The sequence below is a fragment of the Coffea arabica genome, chromosome 1c (genome assembly GCF_036785885.1).
Source record: "Coffea arabica cultivar ET-39 chromosome 1c, Coffea Arabica ET-39 HiFi, whole genome shotgun sequence".
Lineage (NCBI taxonomy): Eukaryota > Viridiplantae > Streptophyta > Magnoliopsida > Gentianales > Rubiaceae > Coffea > Coffea arabica.
In genome coordinates this window covers 12,109,870-12,123,191 of record NC_092310.1, presented here as the reverse complement: position 1 = coordinate 12,123,191, position 13,322 = coordinate 12,109,870, and the positions used below count along the sequence as shown (strand labels likewise).

General features: G+C 37.9%; 1 protein-coding gene across 1 annotated transcript in view; it reads right to left on the bottom strand.

Moving 5' to 3' along the window:
• Positions 1–12,279: 12,279 nt before the first annotated feature.
• Positions 12,280–13,322, bottom strand: part of LOC140038983 (uncharacterized) — a 28,273-nt gene continuing 27,230 nt past the window's right edge. The window contains exons 4-5 of the mRNA XM_072084762.1: positions 12,790–12,863; positions 12,280–12,448 (exon numbers count right to left, since the gene is read on the bottom strand). Coding sequence (XP_071940863.1) covers positions 12,280–12,448; positions 12,790–12,863 — 243 coding nt within the window. The remainder of the gene's footprint in view (positions 12,449–12,789; positions 12,864–13,322) is intronic.

Genomic DNA, 13,322 nt, shown 5'->3' with positions numbered 1-13,322 from the left:
ATTTCATCCAGTCTATTTTTATCAATTTGCCTTCAATTCATTTGACCAATTTACCCTTTTTAGGGTCATTTGACCAATTTACCCTTTTTAGGGTCATCCGGTCAATTTTGAATAAATCGTCAATTCATTTGACCAATTTATCCTTTTTAGGGTCATTGGGTCGATTTTGAATAAATCATCAATTCATTTGACCAAATTACCCTTTTTAGGGTCATTTGACCAATTTACCCTTTTTAGGGTCATCCGATTTTGAATAAATCGTCAATTCATTTGACAAATTTACCCTTTTTAGGGTCATTCGGCCGATTTTTGAATAAATCCCTAATTCAATTTCATTCATTTGACCAATTTACCCATTTTTAGGGCAACCGAGCCGATTTTGAATAAATCAAGTTTCGTTCAATCTACTTGATCAATTTACCCTTTTTAGGGTGATCTGATTAATTTTGGATAAATTTCATTCAATTCATTTGACCTGTTTCCCTTTTTAGGGTAATTCGGTCGATTTTAAATAAATTGTCAATTTCATTCAACCCATTTGCCCTATTAGGGTTTCAGTATCGAATTTCAAAATGGAAAACCTAGTCGATTTTGAGAAAAACATCCATGGCATCCAGCCATTTGATCAGTTGGGGTTTTGACCCGTGCTTCACTGAGGAAATTTTGTCAAACGAATTCCAATCTCTTCGATAGGAAGTTCGTCAAGGTCAAACCCGTGCGTTTTTGCAAATTCTTTATTGATCAAAGGTGATCAATCCATTCGGACGTTGACCTCATTTTGATAAAGTGTCTCTCGTCACTCCAATTGGCAAAAATTTTCAAATCATTTTTCAGTCAATCAATTGATCGGATCCATCAGGTATGGTATAGTGCCTACCTCAGAGGATTGCATCCTCATTCTAGGCCTACCCTTGGCACAAAAAGGGTTCCCCCATAGGACATGCATCCAAATTTTTTGGATATTTACTAACTCTTGTCTTTTTCTTTTCCTTTTCTTTATTTTCTTGGAATAACTAAACGAGGGTTAAATCTAAAAGCAATTCTTTTCGAAATTCTCAGGTAATATTTAAACATAGCTTCTCGTCGAATCCCCATCATAACACGATCCCGTAGCCAAGCTCATAGGAGTCGTGTAAACATGAGTTCACAACCGGAACAATCAGATAGGTCTGCTATTACTGCTCAACCCGAGACCGCAAGTTTGGGGGTTCAGTTGACTGAGATGCTTGCTAAGTTTGGTGAGATGACCACTGAGATGGCGGCCCAGAGGAAATTAATCGATGAGCTTATCAGCAGTGGAGTTCAACCCGAGCCCGTGCCCGGCAGGCAGCCTGGGCCAGAGCCATTTGTCATACCTTCGATTCAAGCCACTGTTGCTCCATCTTTCCCTATTCCAACCGAAGGAACTTTCACATATCCCACCATACATTTGCCATACACTTACCCTCCTGATCCTTCATTTTTCCCTACTTACATGCAAGGTCCACAACCCCAACTTACTTCAAACATACCACCAGAGCTACATACTTTCTATCACACTGCTGCTGAGCCATTCCTACCCGACCATATTGTTCAAACCAAGCCAGAAATGGGGGAATCTTCCGCTCCCGTTGATATAAAGCTGCTCAAACGCCTTGACCGTTTTGATGAGTTTATGAGGAAGAGTCAGGGTTTGAACAAACAAGGAGTGTTGGACTATGATGAGCTTTGCCTTTTCCCGAATGTGCAATTGCCTGAGGGATTCAAAACTCCGAAGTTTAACAAGTATGATGGGACAGGCAATCCCAAGACACACCTCCGATTGTTCGCCAACAAGTTGGGTAGGCCAACAGATGATGAAAATCTGCCTTTGAGACTATTCCTAGAAAGTCTGGAGGGGGATGCACTCGACTGGTATTCCAAGCTAAAACCCGAAGAAGCGAAGACTTGGGTTGACTTGTCCAACGCTTTTGTAAAGCAGTATGAGTATAATTGCGAGCTGCCTCCAACACGAACCACGTTGGAAGGGACAAAGAGGCAGCCATCTGAAGATCACAAGACTTATGCCAAGAGGTGGAGGAAAATAGCTGCCAAAGTTGAGCCACCAATGACTGAGGACGAAATCATACGCACTTTCATTAAGGCACATGATCCGCCGTACTTTGAAGAAATTTTTCGCATGACTGGATGCTCATTTGCCGCCATTGTCAATAAGCTTGAGAAATTTGATGATTTCGTGAAGGCTAGAAAAATTGTAAATGTGTCTGCCCTCAAATCGCAGTTGGATGCTTTGCAAAGCCAAGGTAGTAATGGGAAGAAGCAATTCCAAAAGAAAGAGGGGGAAATCGCTTTTGCCTGGGATCAAAACCCTGTCTCAAAGCCCAGACCTCGACAATACCCTACCTACTCCAACCCTTACCCTTACTATTTAAACCTTCATCCTGTTTATCACACCAACACCAATCATCCTCGACCTCGCCCTAACTACACCCACTCGCCTTTAGCCCCTTTTCAAATTTCTCAATCAAATCCTCACCAAAATTGGCATCGGCCTCCATTCAATCCAAGAATGCCTCCGCCAAGCAGACCCGTTTACAGCTGTCCTCAACCCCCTAAAGCCAACAATCCGGGACGTAACCGCACATTCACCAATCTCGACAGGCCTTTGGATCAATTATATGATCAATTGAAGGTTGCCGGGAAAATAGGTGTCATTCCCCCTCCAACCTATCCGTATGGCATACCGGTTGGGTATAACCCACAAGCTGTCTGTGCTTATCATTCAGGGGCACCCGGCCATCCGGTTGCTGAGTGTAAAGCACTCAAGCATAAAATTCAAGATATGATTGAAGCTGGAGAGATTGTAATTAGAAGAAAAGAGGCACAAGCGCCAAATGTGGATAAGAACCCCCTGCCAGAATACGATAACACCATTGGGGTTATTATGGACAATACGGAATTTAAGGAGCCTGCTAAAAACTCATCAAGTGAGGCTGAAGTTTTTGGAAATGACGCAGAATTTCCCGATATCCCTGAGGGATCAATTTCCAATTGGACAGCCGAATTTCTACCCATTCAGAAGGAGTTTCGGTAAACCTAAAGGGGGTTTGTCATTCATGCGAATTCATGAGGAAAAAACTTTTGCATTTAATTAGCTAATGAAAACATCTTTACTTTTGACCAAAATTTGCGCATGTAAATATTTTTAAGTTTTCATTTCATTTCCGTTTGTTTTCAATCAAAGATTTTATGAAAATGAACAAGTCATTCTTGTTATGTTATTTTGGTTTATTCGTTTGTTTATATTTCGGTCATATTGTTTGTTCATTTGTTTGTTGTATATTTGTTTGCTTATTATTCCAAATTCGTTAATTCTTTCAAATGGCCAAAGATGAAATTATTTGACCCTTTGGATATCACTTTTCTGGAATTCAATAATGGCAATCTCTATCTCACTCACGACTTGAGAATTTTGGAACCCAGATTTCAAAGTAAGAGTGATAAAGAGAAAGTATTTGATTCTTTTTCAAAAATCTTGAACAAAATGAGGAGAAATTCGAACCAAACCTAGAAGCCATAGCAATTGTTCACATTAGCACTGAGAATGAGGTCAAAAGGACATAAATCAGCATTCGTTTGGACAAAAGCAGAAAAGGAGATGATTAAGAGTTTGACTATGTGTCAAGGTGTACAGATGGTTGGAGGCAGTCTCGTTTGCAGTAGCAGAAATTCAATCTTTGCACACTCTAATGGGAGTTCAGCCAAGAATGCCGTTTGTCATGAAATGTTACAAACATGCCTGGCCTGAGCTTACGACAAGAAGTTTCATCAGCATACATTTTGAGGAAGGCGACAAAGCACTCAAGCGAACTTTGCCAATACAAGGCGAAGGCAGAAATAAATTCGCTCAAAATCAGAAAGGACCGTTCATCGTCCAAAAGGTATTACCTGGCGGAACACTCATTTTGACAGAAATGGATGGTCAAACATTCCCTCAACCCATCAAATCAGATATGTACAAGAAGATTTTCATTTGATCATGCAAATTTTCCTTAGAAATTCATGCAAATGACGAAATGCAAGTCAGGCCCTCTTCTTTTACATTTAAATCATTTTATCCCTACTTGTCCCCTTTGAGCTATCAGAATTGACAAATTTTCGTTTGGCAGCTCCTGAGAATTGCAAACCCCACACTGGGGCAAATTCATTTTGAAAAAAAGATGATCGGAAAGAAAAGGAAAACCTCACACTGGGGCAAATTTATTTTGAAAAGAAAGATGGAAAAAGAAAGAACCCCACACTGGGGCAAATTTAGTTTTTGAAGAAAAATGCAAAAGTAAGGAAATGCAATGAAAAATGCAAAGAGAAAAATTCAATCAAACTGGGGCAAATCTTCCTCGGTTTCGTTCAAAAATTGGAGATAGTCTCAGGATGATGCAATCTCAGGTTATTTCACATCTTTCAGAAATTTTGCTTTCAAGCCTCAACTTTTCTTGAAAAACACCCCACCTGACCTCATTACAAAGCCCAAAGCCCTGGCTTTCGTCACTTGCTGCATTTCTATTAGAAAATTTGCTAATCAACTGGCAGGTGATGTCTCTAATGTCTTCACCTAATTTTACAAGGGAAGTACATTTTACTGATGCCAGAAATCTTTAATTCATGTTTCTGAGTCAATCATGGTCGAGATATTTAGGTGAAAACCCGAAAGGGCGCCTCAAAAAAAAAACACAACAAAAACAAAAACAAAAATAAAAACAAAAAAAAACAAGCAAAACAAAAACAAAAAGGGTGGGGGCAACCTTGGTAAAAACCAGAAAGGGCGCCAAGGCAGGTTTTTGCAACGAGCAAGCACGAGGAGGAACAGCTAGTGACTTGGTTCATTTGGATTTCTTCTCATTTTTGTCATACTTCTGCCAATATTAAATTCCAGAACAAAAATATCCAGAGATTTGAATATGACATCTGTTGGCCAAAACTGTGTTGCTTTGTAAAATATTCTTTTCCAAAATACATCTTTTCTCATGTGTTTGTATTCATGGCATTTTTTGATGTGTTTTACATTCTTTGACATATTCATTCCATGCAGAACATAGGAAATCACCTTTTTCCTATTTTGATTTTTCATGCATCATTCTTTTACCATTGGATTCGGATGAATGATAAACCCTAAGGTTTGTGCAAGAATATAGGATTCAATCATCTATTAAAGTGAGTAAAATGCAACCAAGCTGCCACATGGATTTGGTGACATGCTAAATGCGCACTTTATTGGTCTCCAGAATCGAAAGGTTTCAAAATTACAAATTCAACCAAGGCAGATGCCGCAGCAAAAGTTGGCAAAGGCATCAAAAGACTCATGTTTACACGATTCTCAAGGCAAACTGGATCAAATGATGGTGGCAAGTCCATTATTTCCTTTTTTCTTGCAGGAATGCTACATCTACAAATGGAAACAACCACCATCTTTTCTCGCCCAAATTAATGTCAGAAAAAACTCCCCCAGTGGACAAAGACGAATCAACAGTATTATTGGCAAGTGCAATCAGAAGAAACAATATGTTAAATCAAAACCAGCTATTGTTTCAGCTACAAGGATCAAATCTTCCCTCGATGCAAAACTTTTAGTTGTTCTCAGGTAAAAACTCAACTCATCGTTTTAAATCCCGTGGGTCTATCCCAATTTTAAATTTCTGTTCGGGTCTATCCCGTGGGTCTATCCCAATTTTACATTTCTGTCCGGGTCTATCCCGTGAATTTCTGTCCGGGTCTATCCCGTGGGTCTATCCCAATTTTACATTTCTGTCCGGGTCTATCCCAATTTTACATTTTTGTCCGGGTCTATCCCGTGGGTCTATCCCAATTTTAAATTTCTGTCCGGGTCTATCCAGTGGGTCTATCCCAATTTTAAATTTCTGTCCGGGTCTATCCCGTGGGTCTATCCCAATTTTACATTTCTGTCCGGGTCTATCCCAATTTTACATTTCTATTCGGGTCTATCTCGTGGGTCTATCCCAATTTTACATTTCTGTCCGGGTCTATCCCCTGGGTCTATCCCAATTTTACATTTCTGTCCGGGTCTATCCCAATTTTACATTTTTGTCCGGGTCTATCCCGTGGGTCTATCCCAATTTTAAATTTCTGTCCGGGTCTATCCCAATTTTAAATTTCTGTTCGGATCTATCCCGTGGGTCTATTCCAATTTTACATTTCTGTCCGGGTCTATCCCAATTTTAAATTTCTGTTCGGGTCTATCCCGTGGGTCTATACCAAATTTAAATTCCTGTTCGGGTCTATCCCGTGGGTCTATCCCAATTTTACATTTCTGTCCGGGTCTATCCCAATTTTAAATTTCTGTTCGGGTCTATCCCGTGGGTCTATCCCAAATTTAAATTTCTGTTCGGGTCTATCCCGTGGGTCTATCCCAATTTCACATTTCTGTCCGGGTCTATCCCCTGGGTCTATCCCAATTTTAAATTTCCGTGGGTCTATCCCAAATTTAAATTTCTGTTCGGGTCTATCCCAATTTTACATTTTTGTCCGGGTCTATCCCGTGGGTCTATGCCAATTTTACATTTCTGTCCGGTTCTATCCCAATTTTAAATTTTTGTTCGGGTCTATCCCGTGGGTCTATCCCAATTTTACACCGTGGGTCTATCCCAATTTTGCATTTCTGTCCGGTTCTATCCCAATTTTAAATTTCTGTTCGGGTCTATCCCGTGGGTCTATCCCAAATTTACATTTCTGTCCGGGTCTATCCCGTGCGTCTATCCCAAATTTAAATTTCTGTTCGGGTCTATCCCGTGGGTCTATCCCAATTTTAAATTCCTGTTCGGGTCAGTCCCGATTTCAAAATTATGTTCGGGTTAGTCCCGTTTTAATTTCATGCTCGGTTCAGTCCCGTTTTAATTTTATGTTCGGGTCAGTCCCGTTTTAGAATTCCTGTTCGTTCGGATCATTTTGCAACCGAATAACACTGGTAGGTATTTGGTGTCTACTTTTTTGTCTCAAGTTTTTTCAAAACTCAGACAAAGAGGGGCAAACTGTAGACACCAAATTTTTGGTGTAATTTCATTTACTGTTTATTTTTAGTTTTTTATTTGCCGTGTTAGTTTTATTCGATTTTTAGTTTTTAGTTTATAGTTTTATTTTTATTTTTATTTTTAAATTTTTAGCATAGAATTTCTTGGAAAAAGGAAAAAAAGAGAAAAAGGAAAAATGAATAAAAAAAGAGAAAAAGGAAAATCATGAAAAAATGAAAAAATAGAAAAAAAAGGAAAAGAAAAATAGCAATTTTGTTTTATTTGGTTTTATTTATCTATTTTGGTCATTGGATTTTATACTTTGTTGTTTCTAGTTTATTTGTTTTATCCAAGGTTAATTAAATTATTTTATTATCCATTTTTAACTATTCAAAAAAAAAAAAAACTGCCGTAGCATGCAAGCTGCAATTTTTTGCAGCTTGCAAAAGAAGGGCTCGAGCAGCCCTTGGCTGCAAATAGAGTAGAAATTGTTTGAGGGTTTAGGGTAGGCTCCCATATAAATAGCAATAGGATGGACAGCCGCAAGGGGGGGTTTTTTAGATAGCTTTTAACGGCTAAAAGGAAAAACTGAGAGCTGAGGGATTGAGAGTTGGACAGCGAGAGAAAAACTGAAAGAGAGAGCTGGGGTTGGGGGTGGTAGGAAGAAAAAGGACTTGGAAACTCTGAAGAAAACGAGAGAGAGAGTCGGGGGGGAAGAAGAAAACAAAAAAGAGAGGAAGCTTTTCTTTGAGGAACGGCTAAGGAAAAACCGAGAGCAAAGGAGAGAAATCTGGGCTGAGGTCTGAGAGAGAAAGAGAGTGGAGAATGAAGCTGGGATAGATTCGGAGCAAAAGAAAAGGGAGAGGCTACGGCTGAAAGAGAAAGGGAGCAGCAACCAAAGCAGAGAGGAGGATGGATTGCCGGAACTTTCTTCATCGGCTGTCTTTGTTCTTTCACAGACTACACTAGCTTCTATCCGTCTTTCAAGGTATATTTCCAAGCTATCCATCAAAGCTATGTTTTAGATTTTTACCTGAAGTCAGGATTGTTTATCTTGCTTCCGTTGTCAAGGATTTTATGGGAAAGGCTAGATTTTTTTTTTTCCGTTGATCAAAACCCCTTAGCAGCAATCTTGATAAAAATTTGATCTTTCGGGCTACTAAACCATTTTATGTGAATGTATTGTTCAGAATTTCTTTGTTGCAATCAGTTCTTTCATTGTTGTTTGTTTATTTGGAGCTTTAAAGTTAAGCAGCTTGTGGTTTGGTTACCTGAATCTGGTTTGCTTGATGAAATGGAAAGCCGCGGCTGGGTAAAATTGCAGAAAAACTTGCGGCACTTTGTTTCTTTCTTCCTATCGTTGTTTTTGCTGTTTACTTTCATGTTTTGTTGGTTAGCTTCATTTTTCTGTTTTCAATCCTGCTACAAAGTTGCGTGTTTAGTTGATGATGGATAGGTAGAATTCTGGTTCCTTGTTGAATCTGTTTGCATGATAAACTAGAAATTCTGGACACAAGTCGCGGCTGAAAACTGCAGCAAAGCTTCTGATTTTCCAGATTTGCGTGATAGCTTTCTTGAGTTTTTTGTTTCCTTGTTTGGGCTTGCGGTTTGGCTAGCTGTTGTTTAATCTAAAGCCTTTGATGCTTGGTTAAAAATCCTGATTCATTATGGGTTGTCGAAAGCTTCCTAGCTTTGCAGAAATTCTTGCGGCATGCTGTCTTGTTGTTTTTCTTTATCTTGGGCGGTCATCAACTTAGATTTGCCATCTTAATCTTGCAAACAAATTGTCATGTTTGATTTGGGTCAATAATTTCTGTTTTGATGAACTTGTTTGTATGATGAATTGGGTGTAGTTGTTGCTAGACATTGCCGAAGCTTTGTGCATACAAGGAAGCAGCCTTTGTTTTTTTAGTTGCGGAATTTTAAGCTTCTACGTATGCATGCTTGAGCTAATTCTTCAAAATTGCCTCTTAACCCCCTCAAGTTTCACCTTATGCTATTATGACCCACAAAATTGAGAAAACTAATCAATTGGGTCCCTGTGATTTTTGCAGCAATGCATTATGGCCCAATTACATTCCATGATCTTGCAATTAGGTCCTAAGATATTTGCATTCAAACCATGGCTGGATCTTTTCTTGGCTCTTAGGACCTTTGAATTTCTTGAATGTTTTGATTCATTTTGAATGGTTGATTGATGTTGACAATTGGGTTCTTGGTTTGCAATTAGGTCTTAAGGTAGGTGCAAGTTGAGTCATTATTTGGCTTTCTTTTATTTTTTTTTTGACCTTTGAAGTTCCTAAAAGTGTTTGACTAAGCTTGAATGCTAGTTTAGTGTTCACAGTTGAGTCTTTGGTAGTATTAATGCTTCAATTCAATGGCTTGTTGGCCTTCATGGGTTACCATGTTTTGCTAAGGTGATGCTTAATGCATGGATTTATGAACCTTGTGACTAAATGAACTTATGGTGACCCATTTTCCTTACTTTCCCTAAATAAGTTGATTAATTGACTTTTTCATGCTCATGGACCTTTTGAGTTCTAAAATGTTTCATTTGGCTTTGAATGGTTGATTAATGCTTGCATTTGGGTCCTTGGTGGATTCCTTTATTGGAAACTATGTATTGTTTGATTTCATTTAAATTGCAATTAGGAGAGATTTGGTGACTTTGTTATACTTTACTATTTGAGGTACCGTGACCTTTTTATTGTTTTGAAGCCATTTTTCTTTCATTTGGACACCATTCCAAGGGGGCGGTATAATCTCTTTTATCTTTTTGTCTCTCCTATGTGATCCAATGTGCTAAGTGAATTGCATGTCTACTTTGCTTTCCTAGCTTTTCTTTAATTCCTTTTACTTATGTCATTTACTTTTTGTTTTCATTAAGTTATTCTTTTAATGGGGTATGTGTACACCTCTTGGCTTGTAATAGATAGGGCTTTGGCGAGCAATTTGGTCCATTTTCCCTTTCCCCCTTTTGTTTTAGTTAGTGAATGTAATAGATAGGGCTTGGAGGAGCATTCAATGAAGACCTATCGAAGACGTGTGCCTAGCTAGCAAATGTAATAGTTAGGGCTTTAATTGTCTTATGTGTCTTGCGTGCTTAGTTGCTACGTGTTAATTTGCTTTGTTAGGGCCTTGCATCTAGTCGAGCATGCTAAATGTTATGTGCTATGTGTTTATAAGTGTTTGGCATGTCTACTCGCTTTCCATAGCTATGAATGAATGGAATGGATGAATGTACGTTTCCACTAGTCCAACGCTAGTCGGAATTCATAGAATGGGCTAGTCCAACGCTAAACCCTTAGGGATTTCCCCTTGTTAGTACATGTTTGCATGTTCATTACATGTCATGCATTTTTTTTTAGTTTTTCTATCATTTGGCATGTCCCTCTAATCCCCTTTCCCCTCACTTTAGGTCTTGCATCTCATGCTAGTTAGGGTACATTTGCCTGAAGAGTCCCCTTTTGATAAGGGAAACGAGCGAGTGTGGCTACTCGATAGCCTTAGCACGCTAGTTTCGCCTTCTAATCAAAGGGAAAATCGAAGTCGAAAAGTTAGGAGTCAACCCCCGTACCCGACTTGTTGCATTCCTCTAGGGTCATACTTTCATTTTTATCACCTACATACTGTTTTAACCACATTTTTTCACATTTCTCAAACCATACTTTCTCACTACATTTTTCCTATCACGTGCTCATTTTCACCTCACAAATGAAATTCCACTTTACCTTATATATCTATTATTCTATTTTTACACACTTGCACACAAAAAACACTTGAATTTTATACAATTTCACACATACACCTTTTTATACATTCGCACACTTGCACTTACATTTTTTGCATCTTTAACACACTTTCACACTTGCACACTTGAATTTGAACTCTCATTTGCATTAATCGACCTCTATGAGGTTTTCCTTTGTTGGCCGCCACAATTCATGTGGTTTGGGACCAAAAGCCTCACAAGAGACATCGTAGAATTTAGGATTGCATTTTCCTTTCCGTTTTGCATTCATATAGTCTTATCCAACGTGCGATACATATATTGGGTAGAAAATTAGGAAAGGTAAGGTTAAGTCGCGCAACTAGCCTTGGCTAGGTCAAAGGGGTGCCTTGGATTCTATCCTTGCCTTCCCCTTTGTCAAACGTGACTCCCGAACCTTTTTTTTGGCTTACGTGGACTAGGAGTCGTTTTAAGAGGGTTTTACTACTTTGTCTTTAAAAATTTTTAGGTGACTTGGTACACCTTAATCATTACCAAGTGGCGACTCCAATTTCTCATTCAAAAACCCTTTTTAAAAAAAAAACTATTTTTTGGGTCAAATCGTCGCTTTTTCAAGTCCCATATTAGACCCATATCTTTTTCAACTCACAAAAATCATTTTCCAATCAAAATTGAATCAAAAACATCTTTCTCAAACCATTTATTTTATTTATTTTTCTTATCAAAAAATGGGGCGCGACATTTCCCATGTTTCACGCTGCCAAATATGGACTTAATTTTTTTTCATCAACTTTATTTTATTTAGCCGTTATAATTTTTCTTTTTTTCTTGCCTCTTTATCCTGTTACCATGGTGTATTTATTTATTTTGGCTTGATCTCCTTGATATTCATTAAGTCTTCCATTATTTTGGTTTTATAAGTTGATTCTCCTTTGGTGAGGTTTGTCTGAAATTTAAATGCAAAATTTCTATTTTGCAATTTTAATGTTTTAGCTCCTTTTCAATGCTTAATTGCATCTTGCACTTCCTTTAATAATTCTTTGATACTGAATTTTTGTACCTTTTTTATGCATTGAAAAGCCTTCCATTCAAATTTCTTGCAAGTTTTGTTGTGAATTTATAGGATGGAAGCTTTACGTAATGGTGTCTTGTTTGAGAAAGAAATAGTGGTGAAATTTTATGCATTTGTAATTATAGTGGCATAATATTTGGTTTTGTGAATCATATATCATTTATGTTAACATTGAACTGGTTTTGCATGTTTCATGTGCTTGGTTTTTTGTTTCTTTGCTATTGGTTATCTATTTAATATAGCAAGATAAATCTTTACTGCATCACAATAAACAAATTAGAGCAAACTTTTGGAACGTTCCACTTAAAACAAACTTTATTTTAGACTCATTTTTTAGCAATTATAATTGCTCTTTATTTGAAAGTAAATTATAGTGTGATAAATTTTATCCAAAATTTTATAGGTAGGCCTAGGTTGTACTTACATAGCCTGGTTCCTTCTAGTATATATAAAAACACATCCCTCCTTCCCCTATATTAAGCCAAGTGGCAGAAAGAGGGAAGGAGTTGGGCATGGGAGTGCTTCTGATTTCTGATGAAGCCCTTCGTGGTTGTACATGGACTTTGAATGGTTACCAATTGTTGAGGAGCATCTCTATCATTTATCCATGAAAGATTGATTTGGCCCTTCCAGTATAACAAGGCCCTGTAACAGTGTCAAATTATTGAGAGGCATTGGTGTTTAAAAAATATTTGATTGATTCTTCCTCATCTTAGCCAGAATAAGTGTAGCCCATTTGTATGGTTGTGTATATGAAGTCCACTTAAATTATTAGGGGATATGTCCTAGACTCCCAACTATTGGATCTATGGTTAATTTAGTCACAAATATCAACAGCCATTGGATGCATTCATCTCATGATTAATGATGGGTTTTATTGTGCAATTAAGGGGAAAAAAGAAGAGAGAAGGAAAAGTCGGGCAAGTGGTTCTCTAGTGTCTCCCTCATCTTGTTGATAGCCTTTAGGAAAGCAAAGGGGGAAGTACCCTTCTCGCTTCTTCCATATGCTTTTGTTCACCAAATCCTTCTCAATCTCCTCTATAGAGTGGACATGCCTAACCTGTTAGTGCTAATTATTGCCATAGAAACCAGCAATTATTTCATAGATTAGCATGTACCTCTACACCAGAAAATCAGTAATTAGCATGTCGTTTGATGTGCCTAGTTTGTATCCGATCTCTTTTCATGGCAATAGCATATTTGTGGAGGAAAAATTATTCAAGAAATCCTTCAGCTCGGAAAAATTACACGATGTCTATTTAGGTTTTGTACTTTTAGTATAAAGAGAAGAACCAAGACTGGAACTGCATATATAAGAATTGTTCATCTCTCTAAGAAGGCCTTTTGGAAAGCAGAAAAAAATCTTCAACTAGCAAGGAAGAAATTATCAGGTATTATTTTCTATTGTTTCTCAGTTTTCTTTGTTAATTAGAAATTTTGTATGAACAAAATATAATTATTAATTTATAGACTCTTGCTAATCATCTTTTGGCTTGTTTGTTTCTCCACGTAATTCCTC